Source organism: Triturus cristatus, chromosome 1_2 (assembly GCF_964204655.1).
Source record: "Triturus cristatus chromosome 1_2, aTriCri1.1, whole genome shotgun sequence".
NCBI classification, from domain to species: domain Eukaryota; kingdom Metazoa; phylum Chordata; class Amphibia; order Caudata; family Salamandridae; genus Triturus; species Triturus cristatus.
In genome coordinates, this window is record NC_140580.1 from 362,319,942 (window position 1) to 362,338,983 (window position 19,042).

At 45.2% G+C, this 19,042-nt stretch overlaps 1 protein-coding gene across 3 annotated transcripts in view; it reads left to right on the forward strand.

The window, feature by feature from the left end:
* The window catches only part of PER3 (period circadian regulator 3), a 560,237-nt gene that overhangs the window by 364,476 nt on the left and 176,719 nt on the right, over positions 1–19,042 (forward strand). For 2 of the 3 annotated variants that reach the window (XM_085604511.1, XM_085604520.1), the window contains exon 14: positions 14,283–14,411. The exons of the other annotated variant lie outside the window; for it this stretch is intronic. In XM_085604511.1, coding sequence (XP_085460637.1) covers positions 14,283–14,411 — 129 coding nt within the window. The remainder of the gene's footprint in view (positions 1–14,282; positions 14,412–19,042) is intronic. 3 annotated transcript variants of the gene reach the window in all.

Here is a 19,042-nt window from a genome sequence, read left to right on the forward strand (position 1 = left end):
GAGGATTGCGGTCGCGTGAGTTATAGTTGCCTGCACTAACTATAACGGGGGAATTTCATTGGTTTTTTACGAGGGAAATGTCCAGCTATATCCAACAAGAAAGTCGCTTTAGCTTGAGCCTCTGACAATGAGGAGTTTCCGGCGAGGTAGCGAACCTCAATTAACCCAACAAAGCTGCAGAAACCTTCACAACTCATTCAAAATGAAGATAAGAACAGAGCCGGTGCTCTATTTGAAAAAGAGTATGTTTTAATCCACACATTGCAACCAAAACAGAAACCCGGTTATAGAAGGTTTTGCTCTCTACTTCTTAGTCTTTATTTGGTAAAAGGGTAGATGTAAGTGTTCGGTTCATGGAAGCCAATCCATCAGAATGCCAAGGATAATGAAAATAATTACAAAGCCTTTGGCCATAAGTCATTGATAGAGTTGTCCAGTGTAGCTCCCATGACCCTGAACGTCCTCCATTTGCTACAGAGGGGCTAGAAGATAGGCAAGAAGTACAAGCATTTGCAATGCAATAGGTCTCGCATTTAAAAGAGTTTGAGCTATTGGCATTGTAAAATTACAATGCCTTTTATTTATGTTTTGGTTTTAAAACAAATAAAAGGCATTGTCATTTACAATGTCAGTAGCATAAACTCGCATAAAAGCAGTGTGTGGAGTGCAGCAGTGCAGCAGTGTGCAGCAGTGTGCGGCGTGCAGCAGTGTGCGGCGTGCAGCACTGTCCGGCATGCAGCACTGTGCGGCGTGCAGCACTGTGCGGCGTGCAGCAGCGTGCGGCGTGCAGCAGTGTCGTGCAGCATGCAGCAGTGAGTAATGCCGCAGTGTGCAGCAGTGTGCGGCGTGCAGCAGTGTGTGGCGTGCAGCAGTGTGCAGTGCAGCAGTCTGTGGCGTGCAGCAGTGTGCAGCAGTGTGTGGCGTGCAGCAGTGTGTGCCGTGCAGCGGTGTGCGGCGTGCGCCGTGCAGCAGCGTGTGGCGTGCAGCAGCGTGAGGCGTGCAGCAGCGTAAGGCGTGCAGCAGCGTGTAATGCAGCAGTGTGTAATGCAGCAGTGTGTAATGCAGCAGTGTGTGGTGTGCGGTAGTGTGCGGCATGCAGCAGTGTGCGGCGTGCAGCAGTGTGTGGCGTGCAGCAGTGTGTGGCGTGCAGCAGTGTGCGGCATGCAGCAGTGTGCGGCATGCAGCAGTGTGTGGCGTGCAGCAGTGTGCGGCGTGCAGCAGTGTGCGGCGTGCAGCAGTGTGCGGCGTGCAGCAGTGTGTAATGCAGCAGTGTGTAATGCAGCAGTGTGTAATGCAGCAGTGTGTGGCGTGCGGTAGAGTGCGGTGTGCGGTAGAGTGCGGCGTGCGGTAGAGTGCGGCGTGCGGCAGTGTGCGGCGTGCAGCAGTGTGCGGCATGCAGCAGTGTGCGGCATGCAGCAGTGTGCGGCATGCAGCAGTGTGCGGCATGCAGCAGTGTGTAGCGTGGTTTGTAAACAACAAGAAAAGCGGACATCAAAGGAAGGGTGGGAGGGAACGAGCATATGGGATGTGAGTTATAACGAAAGTTAATTGTTGTAAGAGGGGATGCAGGAAGTGAGGCAGAGACGCTCACTGGCGAAAGCAGTCTGCTGCTTTCAAGTCCGATGCCAGATGCCAGCTTCGCGCTTGAATGCCTCACATGCACTGGACATAAATCGCATTCCTAAGGTCTTGTGCCCCTTACTAAATCTCTCTGAATGCGTGATGCGGCGCACGCGCAGGAAGTAGCTGGTGGCAAATGGAATGCGCGTGGTTGTGCGCGTAACCGCCACCTGATCCGCCTGGGAAGCCTTTTGGAGCATTTTCTGAAGCCCCTACTTAAATCTCGCTGTGCGATCGCTTACGCGATAGCCAGGCGAGACCTAATGAGGTGGTGAAATGTTTCCTGGCACCGGTGGTGACAACCTGCAGATAGCGCTCTTGGAGTGGTTGGTGAAGGATTCATTTTTGGGGTACTGTCCAGTGCATGCTGGGGCCCGCTGTAGAGATGAGGAACCAAAAGGCGATTCAACAGTAGACCGGGACCGCGATCTGATAGTGGTGCTCTGTGAAGGAGTGGGCCATGAGAACGAGCCGGGGAGGGGCTGAATTCACCAGAGGCTGTTGAACTTGAGATATTTGATTCATGGACCAACGATGATGTGAAACCTTATGGTTTCTGCCAATAAAAATATTTTGGAAAAGTAAGTCTATGGAGGAAAAATGTTATAAAATTGTATTAAAATGAAGCTATCCTGCTAAAACCCTAAACATGCAGCCGGTATTAGTCAAATGCACTGAAGTCTTTCAGCCCTATCAAATGTTCCTGTTGCAGGTTAGTGTCTGAAAGGGCAAAGAAGATACACTGAAGCAAAACATGAGGCAATGTATTGCTATGAATGATAACAATGAGCATAATGCAATGAAATGGGACTGCAAAGCTATCAAGTAGTGAAATGGATGCAATTCTGATATAATAGATTAACTGCAAAATATAAGAACCAACACCTGGATGCAATGAGAGTCAAGAAGGAGAGAAATTAAAGACACACACACAGACCTCATGGAGCATCAGCCACCCAAGACCACTGTGAGCTCCCTCGTTTCCTCTCTTGATCCTTCACCAAAGGGCAAGACATCTTTCTACTCCAACCATTCCCCCCAAAAACAACAGTAGTCCTGAGACAACTGTGCAGCAAGGAACACACTCAACCACTCCAAGAAACACAACTTTTGCTCTTCATCACATTGAGTGTTGTACTGCAACTGGAAGAGACCCCACTCTCCCAAATGAACCGGCAGCAACAGTCCACCTGGCACCGTGACACTCCTAAGACAAGTCCTGCAGCCTCTATACACTCTCCTTTACCACAGCACCATCTTAAAAAGTCGTCTACTTGCAGCACAATTAAAAGGATACAGTTTCATGAGCATTCACCTAGACATAATTAAACAAAATTAAATCTTAAACTACAAATTTGAACAGGAAGAACTCTAAATCATAAAAAACAGAAGAGAGGTTTTCAATCCACCCTGAATTATTTGCCACGGAAATTAAAACTAGACCGCAATCCTTACATTAATATAAAACACAAACTTATGCTGCTGTGCAGACTTCAGCTTGTTCCATCCACCTCTCACCACTCTCAATCACTTGTGGCCATACTCTCCAGAATCTTAAATAGAGAAGCAAGACTATAGTTGGATGGTAACACATTATTTTGTGCAAACGGAGCAAGTACCATCACAAGTTGGCTAAGCAGAACACAACAAGCACCGGCAAAGCCAACAGGCTGCGGCTTATAAACACCGGCAAAAAGTATCTGAAAAAAAGGCAAATTGACACAGTCACGTCTTTCCCTAGGTGGAGGCCTCACCATGCATTTGTGCTCCTTCTAAACGGTGTGGCCGTTCTTTATTTTCTTTACCAATCCAGAATGGCAGACGTCACTTAAAAAACAGAAGAGAGGTTTTCAATCCACCCTGAATTATTTGCCACGGAAAATAAAACTAGACCGCAATCCTTACATTAATATAAAACACAAACTTATGCTGCTGTGCAGACTTTAGCTTGTTCCATCCACCTCCCACCACTCTCAATCACTTGTGGCCATACTCTCCAGAATCTTAAATAGAGAAGCAAGACTATAGTTGGATGGTAACACATTATTTTGTGCAAACGGAGCAAGTACCATCACAAGTTGGCTAAGCAGAACACAACAAGCACCGGCAAAGCCAACAGGCTGCGGCTTATTAACACCGGCAAAAAGTATCTGAAAAAAAAGGCAAATTGTCACAGTCACGATTTTCCCTAGGTGGAGGCCTCACTATGCATTTGCGCTCCTTCTAAACGGTGTGGCCGTTCTTTATTTTCTTTACCAATCCAGAATGGCAGACGTCACTTGAATAATTTTTTTTAAAAGTTGCATTCAAGTGTATTCCTTAAAGTGGAGTAGCAAAGCAGCAAATGTGAGCTGCCAGGAGCTCCAGAAAAAAATGGTTTAAAAAAAATAAACTCATTTGAAGCACTGCAAGGGGTGGGAGAGCAACAAAGGGGAGGGTTGGAGAAGTAACGAACAGTGGGCAAGGTGAGACAGTGAAAATCAGCAACCAAGGCATGGGAGAAGCATATGAAGAAAAGAGTAACACAGACTGAAGGAAAGGGTATTTGGCCGGGGTTGTGGTGGAGAAGTGCAGAAAGTAGAGAGTTGGAAAACTCATGCATTCTCATTGAGCACTTAAATAGAAAAACATATTTTTCTAAATCTGAGCAGTGGAAGTAATAAGTCATCCAATCAAATGGGTGGCAAAGAGACAATGTATCAGGGAAGGGCTAAACACAAGAAGAGAAAAGCAGGCCATTGAATAAGAAACAAGTAAATTAGAGGGACAATCAAGCAAACTAATGGTAAGCAAAGGGTAGGCTGTAAGCCCACTGCAAGTTTTGGTAAGCCCCCAAAAGGTCTTTCGCAATGTCTGGTAGCTGAGACCTGTAAACAAGACTAAAAACACAAACATTAAAGTAAAACGGCAGCACCAGTACATCCAAAGTAGTGCTTTTGCATTGCCAAATTGTCTCATAATAAGCTCTATTGCTGTAAACTGTACATCTTCTAAGAAGTCAGACCGCAGAACATGTCGTTGAAAATTAAGGAAAAATACTTATACAGCAAGTAAAATTTATAGGCATAGCGATCTGCATACAAAGGGTGAAAAAGAAGCCCAGGATAGGCATTTATAGAAAAATGATTGTCCTGAATTTAGGAGTCTTCCCGGTGTGTGGCCTCAGGAAATTTCAAGTTTCATACGGCAGGAAACTTCACATTTCCCCGGTTCAACAAAGCATCTATTTTCAGATCTTGTGCGTAGCTCAAAAGACGAACTAAATGCAACCGCTTTTTTTAACGGTCATGGTTAGACCTCACCGCACAAATTATATCACATCCCAAAAATTGGAGAACCATAGCTGGACATTAAGGACTGAATAAAGTTAACCCTGATACAAGTCGTACTAACCGCCAATACGGCAAAACAAAAACCTGATGAACCTTGCATCAAATACAATTTTAGCAAAAAATAAAGCAAACATAAAGCTGCGGAAATAAAGCTGCGACCTGGTCCGTTTATACCAGACTGACCTGCTAAGTGAAAGAAGACGGAGGAAAGCTTAAATAGGTAAATAGAAAGACAATTGTTAGGAAACAAGGAAGAAGATATAAACTAGGAAAAGAGCAACATACAGGAAAGACGAACTGTAGAGAAGCTATAGTGAGAAAAGGTAGACAGTGAAAACAGAGAGGTAATGTGCACTTGCGTTGACATGCTGGTATAAGGATTTGTAGAAGCGGGGATGTAGGGAACCAGAGCCAATGGTGGGATCGGGTAGATGGGTGCGCAGTGTGTTTTCTTTTCTAGGGAGAGGCTTCCAGGTCTTTAGCAGCTGTCTGGTCTCATCTGAAAGGGAAACAAGAAGGGCTGGGCGAGAAGGGAGGGGGGAATGCCAGCAACAGAGGAGCCCGCGAAAGTGAAAGTGATCGTGATTACGATCGCTACGGAGGAAAGACACATGGCGCTGCGCGCGTGCACGTTCACGTGCACTGTAGCTTTAGGCCACCGCAGCACTTTGAAAAGCCCAGATATAAAATGTCTCTTCGAGCCTTTGGCTCGCGAGACCTAAAAAACTAGAGAGTAAACCATGCCTATTGATCTCTGGTTTCTTTCTTTTTCACACTGCTGCCTTCATGACCCCTGAAAGCACATGCAGCAATAGCATGACGAGTATAAAAGAGCAAACCCTGGTTAGAAGCTACTTTCCCTAGCTACCTCTAATTGATGGTGGTCCAGATACCAGGAATGCAGGTCCTGTGACTTTGGATGATAATTTTTCAAACTGGTATAGGCACTGTGTTTAGGGATGTGGCTGAAATGCTCTCAGAAATACATATTTAGACAGCCCTTCAAGAATAAACAGTGGGTGTTGATCTAAAAATGAAGTTTAATAAAAGGCCTATTTCATAACTTAGGGCCTGATTTAGTGTTAGGCGGATAAGTTACTTTCTCACAAAATAACGGATATCTAATCCGTCTTATTACAAGTGCATCTGAAAGAAACACGCTAGTGATAGATTCCTCACCTTAGAATTACCCCCAGGCGTCAGACTGGATCCGTAAAGTTTTCGTCAGCAGTACCCATGCGCATCAGACGGTGGCGTTGTGCGGCTCCACGTCAGTCGTTGGCATTGTGCTTGCCGAAATGACGTCGCGGGTGGTGCCTCCGCCGCAGCTCCGGTAGAGGATACGCAGTCGACGCCGGCATACCTGCCCTTCCCGGGTCCGTCGGCGAATCCGGCCCAGCTGCAGGAATTTCTGTCAGCCATGGCTTGTCTCTTTGGGCCATCGGGCCCCACTGGTGTGCCTTCGGGCCTGACTGGGGGTCCTAGCCTTTTACTGCTGGCGGCTCTGGCATCGCTGTCGGCTCTGGCCCTCACTGCAGGACCCCCATGGATACGGCCTGTATCACGGTCAACGCCAGTTGACCTTGTGACACCTACACCGACGTCGCCCTCACCGGCACCACCTCTGACATCATCCGGCCCACCGGACGACGTCGCCCTCCGTTTCAGCCCCAATGCGGATACGGTGCCGGACTGGCGGCGCTCGACGCCGATTCTGACGCCGATGGGGGATTTCTATCCCTATGTCCGTCCTCCTTATTTTCGGCCTTTTTATCAGCCTTCGGAGGAAGGGGAGAACTGGGAGGGGTCTGAGGACCCTCTTACAGCACAATGTGAGTTTGACCCCTGACTGGGCAGAGGAGTTTGGGGGGTGCCAGTGGTCTTGATACCTCTCCTGACCTCGGCATGCTGTCTCCTCCTACCGTAGCTACAGAGGAGGGTGCAAGTGATGCAGTGGTGTTGCGTAGGGCGGCCGACAACCTCCACCTCGAGCTCACTACAGTGGCTCTCTGGCCTAACCTCCTGACAGAAGTGCTTCAGCTGGCGGCTACCTCTTTGGAGCCACTGCTGCCTTTTAACGATGCACTTTCGGACATTCTTTTGGGCACCTAGTCCAGGCCCAACACAGGGGCTCCTGTGGATAGGAACGTGGCCTGACGCCATCGCCCGGCCCATGGCGACCCCCTTTTCTTTTCCCAACACCCCACCCCTGAGAGCTTGGTTGTCCAAGCCTCTGTGTTCCCGAACGCTTTCCCTACTGCACCACCAGACAGGGAATCCAAGAAACTGGAGCATTTTGGTAAGAAGATTTTTTCTTCCACCAGTTCACGGCTGCAGTCTGTGAACACCGCATGCTTCTTGGGCTGTTATTCCCACTCTGTGTTGGATACGGTGGTGCACGTGCGGCATCAATGTCCGGAGGATGTCCTGACAGTGCTCTCTCAAGCTATTGCTGAAGGGAAGGATGCAACCAAGTTCACTATTCGTTGTGGCCTTGGCACCTCCGACTCGCTGGGCAGGGCGATTTCCACGACTGTGGCGCTCCGTAGCCACGCCTGGCTGTGGACAACTGGCTTTTCTGGGGATGTCCAGAACACTTTGATGGACATACCCTTTGATGGCTATCACCTTTTTGGCAACAAAGCAGTGCGTTGGAGCGCTTGAAGGACTCGAGGGCTACGCCAAGTCCTTGGCCGTTTCCACCACGCGTCCTCCTCCGCCTTCTGCTTTTCGCTCCTTTCGTGGCCATGGAAGGGGAGCTCTGACACGTTTGTTTCAGAGCCACAGGCCTGCGCAGCAACAGTCTCAGCATGGCCGTGAACGTGGGACCCGCCAAGCTGGGTCAGGGGGCCAGCGGGCGGGTCAGTCCACCTCCACCCTAGCCACCCCTGCCTCCAAACCTTTCTAGTCCGGTTTTCCAGGCTCATCAAACACCAGTGAGCGGCAGAATTTGCCATGACCTCCCCCACTGGCGCACCATCACTTCGGACAGGTGGGTTTTACAAATAGTTGGAAGGGGCTACACCCTCCCCTTCGAGACTATTCCTCCAGCCATGCCACCCCAGTACCACCGCATGTCGGGGGATCACTTGGCACTTCTTCAACAGGAAGTCGTGGCCCTCTTGGCCAAGGGGGCCATCGAGCGTGTCCCTGAACCAGAAGTAGAATGTGGTTGTTACTGCATCTACTTTCTGGTGCCCAAGAAGGACAAGGGCCTGCATCCTATCTTGGACCTCATGGATGTCAATCGCTTCCTCTGGAAGGAGAAGTTCAAGATGTTAACTCTGGCTCAGGTCTTGTCTGCCCTTGACCCTGGAGACTGGATGGTAGCTTTGGACATGTAGGATGCATATTTTCACATTCCCGTCCTGCCGGCCCACCGTAACCTGCACTTTACGGTAGGCCACGAGCACTTTGTTTGCCGTGCTCCCCTTTAGCCTTTCCAGTGCCCCTCGGGTGTTCACGAAGGTGATGGCGGTGGTCGCAGTCATCTACGCAGCTGTTGAAGGCAAGCTCACCCCGGACAGTCGTCTCCCACCTCCAGACTACGGCCAACCTCCTGCATTTGCTGGGGTTCTCCATCTATGTGCCGAACTCGCACCTGATTCCCTCTCAGAAGCTCCTCTTCATTGGAGCGGTTCTGGATACAACTCACTTTTGGGTCTATCCTCCCGAACGGTGAATCCAGGATATTCAGGCTCTGATTCCGATCTTTCAGTCTGTATCCTGGGTTTTGGTCAGGATGACCCTGAGGCTGCTGGGCCTCATGGCCTCCTGCATCCTGCTGGTCGATCATGCCAGATGACATATGCGGGCTCTCTAGTGGGACCTGAAGTTCCAGTGGGCGCAGCATCAGGGGAACCTGTCTGATTAATTCCAGATCTTGGAGGGCACTGCACAACAATTGCAGTGGTGGCTCACGAACCGGCATTGGGTCAATGGCAGATCCCTCTCCCTTCTACAACCGGAGCACACAGTGGAGACGGATGCGTCTCTCCTGGGTTGGGGCGGCCACATGGGAGAGGCGGAGATCAGAGGCCTCTGGTCTCTGGCGGAGTCTAGGCTCCATATCAACCTTTTGAAGCTTCGGGCGATCCTACTTGTACTGAAGGCATTCCTTCCCTCTGTCAAGGGAAGAGTAGTGCAGGTGTTCACAGACAACATCACCGCCATGTGGTACTGCAACAAACAGGGCGGGGTGGGGTTGTGGACCCTATGTCAGGAGGCCCCGCGTCTCTGGAAATGGCTGGAACATTAAGGCATTTCCTTGGTGGTTCAAAACCTAGCAGGTTCACTGAACGCCAAGGCGGACAAACTCAGCCGCAGGTGCATGATGGATCACAAATGGCGTCTTCACTCGGAGGTGGCGCAAGGTCTCTATCAACAGTGGGGAGAGCCTTGGTTAGATCTAGTTGCCACTGAAGAGAGCACCCAATGTCAGCAGTTCTGTGCGTTGGAATTTCCAAGGTGGCACTCGCTAGGCGACGCTTTTCATCATGAGTGGAGTTGCGGTCTATTGTACGCCTTTCCACCTATACCACTTCTGCCCAGAGTGCTGAAGAAAATCAGACGCGACCGGGCCCAAGTCATTCTTGTGGCTCCGGACTGGGCTCGAAGAGTTTGGTATCCCGAGCTACTCAGTATGATCATTGATCCCCCGGATCCGACTGCCTCTTCAGGAGGATCTTCTGTCGCAGCAGCAGTGGACGGTCCTCCACCCGAACCTGCCCAGTCTCCACCTCCTTGCGTGGAGATTGAGTGGCGGCAGTTGATTCCTTTCGACTTGCCTCCTGAAGTCTGTGATGTCATTCTGGCAGCCAGGCGTCCCTCCACTAAGTTGGTATACGCCTGCAGGTGGAACAAGTTTGTGGCATCGTGCAAAGCAAAGGTTGTGGATCCCCTTTCCGCCCCTCTTTCAGAAGTCCTTCTGTTCCTTCTTTCTTTGGCCCAGCAGGGTTCTGCTTTGGGCACTATCAAGGGCTACCGCTCTGCCATTTCAGCCTTTCTTATGCTTCCTGATCAGCCCTCTCTTTTCAAGTCCCCTGTTGTAAATAGATTCCTCATAGGCACTTACTCATCTTTTCCCTCCTATTCCCTTCGTAATGCCACAGTGGGACTAGAACCTGGTTCTTACATATTTAATGTGCACTTCCTTTGAGCCTCTTCATAACTGTTCTGTTTGTCTGTTAACTTTGAAGACTGCTTTCCTGGTTGCCATCACCTCTGCTAGGAGAGTGAGTGAGCTCCAGGCTCTTTCTTGCAAACCTCCTTTTCTGTCTGTCCATCCGGGCAAGGTTGCGCTCAGAACGCGTCCATCCTTTCTGCCAAAGGTTGTCACTGCCTTTCACATTGGGTAGACCCTCACTTTGCCCACCTTCTTTCCACCTCCGTATCCTTTCAGAGAGGAAGAGAGGCTCCACCGTCTGGAACCAAAACGTGCACTCTCATTTTACCTGTATCACACACAACAGTTCCGGGTGGATGACCATCTCTTTGTTAGCTACGTAGGCACCAAAAAAGGTCGGGCCATACACAAGCGGCCTATGTCCCGATGGGTCGTCTTGTATATTACAGCCTGTTATTCCCTGGCAAAAAAGGAGTCTCCGGTGGCGCTGTGTGCCCATTCCACCAGGGCGACGGTTTCTACTACGGCATTGGGACGTGGTGTTCCCTTACAAGACATCTGTCAGGCAGCTACGTGGGCCTCGTTGCACACTTTTACTAAGCACTATTGCCTGGGCAGCCAAGTCCGGAGAGACGGCTTCTTTGGCCATTCTGTTCTCCGGGACTTCCTGGTGTGATCTTGGTTCACAGACCCACCCCAGGGATTGGTATTGCTGGGTATCTATTCTAAGGTGAGGGTTCTATCATTAATGTGTTTCTTTCAGATGAACAAGTTACTTACCTTCGGTAAGCATATATCTGTAAGAAACATTAGTTAGTGATAGATTCCTTACCGCCCCACCCATCCTCCCCGTTCTGCGACCTGATTTCTAAGGTTAAGGTTATCCCTTTCAGGGTCCTAGTTTCAATGCACCAGTGGTCAGCATCTTGCATGGATCTGCGTTCCTGGCGCGGAAAGTCGTGTACAGAACTGACGTCAGCGCGCGAGGGCAGTGTCTAAGTAGCTGCCGCGACCTCATCTCGGCGACCACAACGCCAACGACGGACGCAGAGCCGCACAACGCCACCTCCAATGCGCAGGGGTACTGCTGACGAAAACTTTCCGGATCCAGTCTGACGCCTGGGGGTAATTCTAAGGTGAGGAATCTATCACTAACTAATGTTTCTTACAGATATATCGTTACCGAAGGTAAGTAACTTGTTCATTAAGATATATAGTATATAGGATAACCCTTCCATCAGACTCTAAATCAGTCCTTTAGATCTTTAGAATATGGGTTGTCCTTTATTGTGCCAGATTGCGGTTTCATCCTAGAGTAATGAGTAACGTTTTATTCATTAATATGCATTTATCTCAATTCAGTTTGTCATCAATCATGAACTCAACTGTTGATAAATACCCAAATACCTATACAACCACCCACATGTATGTATTTTAATTGATAAGGGATGCAAATATTTTCAGTGAGCAAAATAAAAAACATTAACAGTGAACCTGGCTCTACTAGCCAATTCTCTGGTCATATAAATTTTAAAGAAACAAAGAATATTTCATAAAGAGAAATTAAAATTCTACTTTGGCTCAAAGCCTTTGGGTGTTTAAGACCACTGTCAGATTGAAATCATAACCTCATTCTCTGCATTGACATTCAGAGTAAAATTATTTTGTGGATTATTAAATATGGCCAAAGTGAAATGGAAAGAACCAGTTTGAAAGCACCAACCTGTGAGATTCACAAACAAAAATGCTAAATATCAAGCAAAAACAAGAACTGTGTGCATTACTAACTAGCAATGAAGTGAAACAGCAGGTATTGGCACTTTATAATAATTATGCTACTAGGCAAATGATTGGCAATATGCTTGTCATGGAAATGTGAGAAATAAAGGGTAGGCTGTATACTGAATTCAGGCATTTATGATCCCTTACAGTAAAAAAATATACAAGATCAAAATGAAACTGAGGCCACGTTCCATGCCTACTATAAAACTTTACACACAGCTGACATCAAAAACATGGCCTGATTTACAAATGTAAATGTACACTATTGTGTATATTTACACTTGCTGTTGTAACTTTACTACTTTTTGGTATTCACAAACTACGTATAAAATGTTACTACTAGTAAAAATTGCTAGTGGTAAAATTACACTCACAGTTTGTGAATACCAAAAAGCAGTAAAGTTACTACAATGTGTAAGTTGACGCAATGGGCCTGAGTAGTAAAGTTAATACAGCAAGTCTAAACTTAAACAAAAGTGTAAGAGTACCTTGTTACCCTGATCGGGGGTCTGATATAGGATATATTTACCAAGGGGGACTGAGTCCCCCCCCACCTCGCCACCAATTGTTTACAACTCCAAGGTAAGTTGAACACCGCGGGCGCTAGGAGGACTCACCATTATCCTACTCATGGCTCACTGGTTACAATTAATTTTGAATTACCCTCTAGATCGGTGTGCAGTTATCCGGGCCTCTGGCCTTGCAGCGCCCACCCAGGTAGCATCCACTACATAGTACTCCCTCCCATTACTTTTTCACAGGTCAGTTTTTTAGCTGGTTTCAAATATATGCATGATGCGACTTTCAGCCGGCGACCTTCACAGTGTTGTACAACGTATGGGCACAGCCATAATTACAAATATACTTTTTCTAATTTGCAACTGATCTTAAAACCTGCCTGACATAGTGGCACTTAGCTCCTTGTGTCTTCACCCTTATCATAGGTAGTTCAGCACTACACATTGGGAATTGTCCATGTCTACTTATTTTGAAACCATCATAAACTTCTCTCACTTTTCTCCCCCCCTCCTTTTTTTTCCTCCCATTTTTTTTTTCTATGTATAGGCTATCACTCGGCATTATACCATATGCCTGATGATGATCCTCACATTCTAGTGGTGATCAAAATGCCGTTGACTATTGCATCTTGACTCCAAACTGTCTTACCTGATTTTTTGTGGAGCAAAAGATGCCTGTTTAATTGTGACTGTCTAATATTTGTATCCCTTCACAAAGTCACCTTTCACTTTTAATGCCTGAGGTCTGGAAATCTGCTGACTTCCAACCTTTGACCCACGTAATTCTGTATATAATTGTGTTTTTGTTCTTCAATTGTTTTATATTCGATAAATGTACTGTATCTCCACTAGGGAGAGCATCAGCACAGGGCTCATTGTAGGTCTTTGTCCTATTGTTTATTTATCCTTCCTGGAGGGAACAATGTTACTTATAATGCATTCTCTAGGTCACTTCTAACTTACTGAAAAGGGTAGGCCTTGATGCCTTGCTGGAGATACATAAGCTATTTAGATGGATTATTGGTCAACCTAAAAAGTAAGAACCATCGGGTAGGAGTTTTCAGAGACCAATCAGCTTTATATGAGTGTTCACAAATCAGAAAGAGTTTAACGAAACAAAAGCCAAAAACAATATTTTGTCATTATGTTGCTTGGCGCAGTGGTTCTTAACCTTTTGTCTTCTGTGGACCCGCAAATAATCATTACAAGAATCTGGGGATCCCCACTGAATCATTATTGAAATCCGGGGATTCCCACTGAATCATTATTGGAATCCAGGGTCCCAACTGAATCATTACTGGGAGATGGAAGTCTCAGCCTAAGCAATTTTGATGATTTGAACTGCAAAACAAGGCACAAAAATGCAGAAAAGGCATTAATCAAACAAATACACAAATGCTTAAATATTTTATTTAATTTAAAAACAAATATATATAAAACAATCTAAATTTAAATTTTAATGGGAAGGTTGGAGCTTTTCTAAATTCAATTGAGTCCACCCTTTGTCCACACTATAATCTGATTGATGATGCATCAGCACTGCTCACACAAATCAATCTGAGTACACAAAATGAATGTTTAGCATCCAATTTTCAAATTCTTTATCATTTACAGAACATTTTTAAATGTTCAGGTTCTCATATTGTTTCTTTATTTATATACACTTTATTATTCTATTGATATTGTTTAATTTTCTAAGCAGGCGTGAACCGCCTGAGTAGTTGTCGCAGACACCCAGGGGTCCAGGGACCAAAGTTTACGAAACACTGCCGTGCTGCATTTGCTTGATATTGGTCTTTCACCATTTTACAAAGTATCAAATATTTAATTGTTGTGAATTTATGAACTTCTATTTCTATTTTTAATTTTCACTGTATCGGGAATTTTGTTTTTCAATTCTTTCAGCCCATTCATAATAATGGATCTAGTGGTTACGGTAGTTTTGGAAGCAATGGTTCTTATGAACATTATATTAGTATAGCATCGTCAAGCGACTCAAATGGAAACTGCGTGGAAGAAATGCAAAGAGAACCAGTAAGCCCAACAAAAAGTCATTTTTTCTTTTAGATTAGAGTTAAAGTAATTTGTGATGTGGAAATTCATGTTTTTCAAAATGTATTGTGTTAAATTGTTGGTAGTTTGTTTAGCCCTATTTGTTGTTGTCTATGTTGTTATAGTAATTATGATTAAGGTAAACTTGTCTTATTGTTATTATTACCAAAGAAACAAATCTAAATGTTTCATTTGTAATGTGCCCACTTTGTGTTTCTAGAAAACAATAATATACTCGATTAGTCATGCATTATTTTATATTGCGCTGTTGAATTTATAACAATGCACATATTAAGTTAACTGTTCAAAATCTAATTGTGAGCATTTATTAAACATCTATTAAAGTTTATTATAACAAAATCTGCTGAAATGCAGGTTTTCAGTCATGGTTTATACTTTGTTCTTTTTATTGACAGAAAAAGTAACACCATAGAAATAAAAACAGCCATTGCCACAACATTTCACATGAAACAAGAGGAAAGGAGCCTAAAGAGTAAACCAAACATGAACTTGCTAGATAAAAGTATTTTGAGGTCAGAATGCCTTAAACTTGCAAATCAAAGGGTGTGTGACTGCAGTATAACGTTTTACATTTTATAAAAGCCATTTTAAGTCTTTTAAAAGATCTTTTGAAAATAGTAAAAAGGTATTTTGCAGTCACAACGCCAGTCCGAATCACCAATTTGAGCAGGTTCAGAATAGCGCTTTTGAAACCCTGTCCGATTGTCGAATAGAATGGTGGCTTAAAAAGGACACCTCTTCCTATCTGTGATTTGGAGAGGAATGTGTCACTAGTTTGTAACCCCAGTTCCTCTCCCCGATGTCTTCAGTAGCTAGAAACTTGTATTCCCAAAATCTGCACCTGCTCCTTTTATAGATATATATTCCTATTTTGGAATGCTAATGCATAGACGGAGATCTGTGGAGATCTCTTGCAGGCCAGCCATTCCTATATTTACATCCAATCACAAGGGTATGCAAACTGTGACTTGCCAAATTATTATTAATTAGGCAGGTTGTTTGTGATTCCCTGCAAATGTTCAATTTGTGATGCAACATTTTATTACTTAGGTCGCGTTACAAATTGCATTCCTCTTCACAAACCATCCCTGATTTGCAAATTAGATTAGTACCAATGTGTGAATAATCTATCCACAGGCATCATCGTTATTTGTACAACAGCTTTTTGTCTTGTTCTACAGCTTCTTTCTTTTGTACTTTTAAGCCTTGTTGATTCCTGACACAAACTTCAAATCCATTTGCATTCTCTTCACCTTTTTCCCTAGACTTTACCATCCTCTATGCTTGTTTAAGGCTTAGCGCCCAATTTACAGTTTGGTGGAGAAGGTACTCTGTTGCAAAGACAACGGAGTACCCTCTCTGCCAAACTGAAAGTCCACTCGCCTCATTTAGAGTCAGGTGGATCATCACTATCCTGACAGCGGAGACACCGACAACACACACCTCTGTTGGCCTGAAAGAGTAAGGCCTGTCGGAGGTTTTGCCATTTGTCTATCTGCCCTATTTAGAGTGGGTGAACAAATGGCAAATTTTCACTGTCTGCTATCTCCAAGTAAAACCTGGTGGTAAGGGGAATTGAAAACTGCAAAATGACCCTCGGTACCATGGAAGAAATCTCCTATAGCGAAGGGGTCCTTGCATAATTAATTTTCAAAAAGAATATCCCACTTTAGGATTTTGTTTTGAAAATGTTGAATGTTTGATGTACAGCTCTGTCATGTTGATTGAGCTGTCCGTCAGAGTTTTAGTGCATTTACAGGAATCATTATGATGACGGTTCCTGGAAGAGATGTTTCCTGGGCCGACGGACATTCCTAAATTTGGCAGGTGGACCGCTCTCACTATATTGAGAGTAAAGTACTCTGCCATGTCGTCGGTACATACTCCATCTACCAATGTCTAAATCAGACCCATACATTTCAAAAGGCCAATGCAAATTATTTCATATGTACTAAACTTAGTAGGATGCAAAACATCCTCATATAATACATTTAAAACATAAACATATGTTACAGAGATATTGCTATTTGTTAGTAAAAGTTAGGACATAGATCACCTTTATGGGCCGATCTCAAGTTCTTCAATAGTAGGAACTGGTAATTCTGACCCCCGGAGGTGATGTTATGGGCCAGTACAGTAACACCAGGAGCTGGAAAAAAGCAAGCCATTATAAAGGGGAACTTGAGGTCCCACTGTGAAATGGCGAATAACCACGCAAACAGGTTTTCTTCATCAGATTATACTGGTTATTCCTCATTTAAGGCTGCATTTTCAGTCAAAGATTTTGGCTGAGTACCTACAGTTTATAGGCTGAACCGTATGTGCTTACGGTGTTTCCACATTACCTGTAATCCTGACTGGTCCACTAACTATGGTTACCGGGCCACCAGGGGAGTAAAACAAACTTGTAATGAGGGCTTATGTTGCTAACAGAGCCATGCGTTTCCTTCACTTTAGCTAGTGCAATTTGCATATTTTGTGGGTAGTGAAGGCAAAAAGTATGCTCTTTAAAACCTTACCATTAACAGCTATATGGCCAACAAACTTAAAACAGAATCTTTCATGCATTTAATATTCAGCCCAGCCTGCCATTTTAAGAATATCTTCCATTCTGGCTCTAGAATAGTTTCATCCAAAGCCCATGCTCCTATACCTAAGTAAGGTTGAAAATATATTTTACTGACACTGTAGCTTGAGGGCCGTGGAGACAGGTGAGGACCCCGTCATGGCTGATGCAGTCTGCATGAAGGCCGCCACAGGCAGCATTCTAGTTGGTTATGGCCACACCCCCTAGATGGCTGGAGCTCAAATAAGAGGGGTATGCCGCTTTAATGCTGTCCGTGGAGAGGAAGAAGGAAATGGCATGGGGAGAAACGCAACCGCCAGGCGATTGGCAGGAAGGAGAGGGGGTCGAGCAATGGTGACGACAGGTGAAACATCGCTACAGACTGAAAGGATAATCCTACACAGAATACCAGAGAGACGATGCGACGACAGATGAGAGCAGCAGGAAGGAAATGGGACCCTGAGCCATAGGAGAACAGACCCAGCCAGACTCGGGAGATAGGTGCTGAAGCCCAGACCACCGTGGGTCTGAATCAGAGCTGTGACTCCAGGCAAGCACCTTAGGCTTCTTTTCTATCTCTTTCGAGGGCAATCAAAAGGATTTATCTAGTGGACATGTGAGGGGTCACACTTGCGGCACGTTCAGAAAATGGGCAAAGAGACTTGTTTTCACTCTAGCGGATATAAATCACCGCACCCTACGGGATTCGTGGGGCCTGGTTTTGGTTTTCTTTTGTTCTTCAGTTTAGGAGTTAAACCTCATGGGTGATGGTGTCTGGCTGAGCACTGATGTAATATTGCCTTGGAACTCAGGCCATATATCTTTTGTTTCTCTTAAGGACCACCCTGGGTCGAGAGAGGAGCGTGCCGGGGAGGCATCCCAAAGCACTCATCAAAGGAGAGCTCCACTATGCTCCAAACTAGAAGGATGGACAAAGGATTAATTATTGTTTAAACCTCCTGATGTTTGCAGGAATAAACAAACATCATATACCTTACACTGGCTCATAGTCATATCTGACAACATATTACACACGGCTTGTTCTATCATCTATCTGGCCAATCTGACTAGAGATGGTATAGACGCTAGAATATTTTTTTCCTAAGGAGATCTATGATTTTCTCTTGGATTTGTGTCTCAGCTCCTTTGTTACAGACTCTACCTATTATTATTTGGGTTGGATAGTTAATCATGGATACATAAAAGTCTCGGGGCTTTTTAAAGTTTGGCAGATAGGATAATCCATCAGAAGCTTGGTGGATGTCCTGTCGACCATATTACACGTGCAATATAACCTATGGGAACTGTAATATTATAGACAGGATACCTACCACATTTTGACTGAGTATCCTGTCCGCCAAATTCTAAAAAGTACCTTAATGTTGAATTTTGTTAATCTACATATGTGAAACATCACCCCTTCTGGGACAGAGGATCTGTTGTCCTTGGCTGGTGCCCTACTGGCTGAATACATTATTAATTTGTGTCATGTCAGATACATGTTTAATACATGCTGCAATATATTTTGTACTTTTCCTTCATCAGGCTGCCACTTCATGCATTATTTAGTGCAGACCAGGTATGAAACAGAGATCAGCATGTGGACTGCGAGCAGTGTAAAAACTTTTGAATGATGATAAAGTCCTCTGACTGGAAGGATGAGCAGAGTAGCATCCCTAAAGAGATATAAGGAATTGCTCCAAACAGAGTGCACCTGAGAGGGTCAAGATTATAGAGCCAACAACTTGATCAGACATTCATCCTCCTAAATGATTGATTCATCTCACCCCTAGAGGAAATTAAGATTGAATCTCATCTTTAGCCATGCCTTTTACGGCAAAAGACCACAGTAACAAATTCAATCAGTTTTTTGTGCTATGTTTGTTTCACATAGGATCTGTTTCCCCTCATCAAAAGCTTGCCAAACTAAGCTTCCCATCCAAATTTGGGCATCTGATTCTGTGTAATCCATAGCTTGTCATAAATTTGTCTAGTGGTTTCTTCTAACAGAATAATGTGTTTGCCA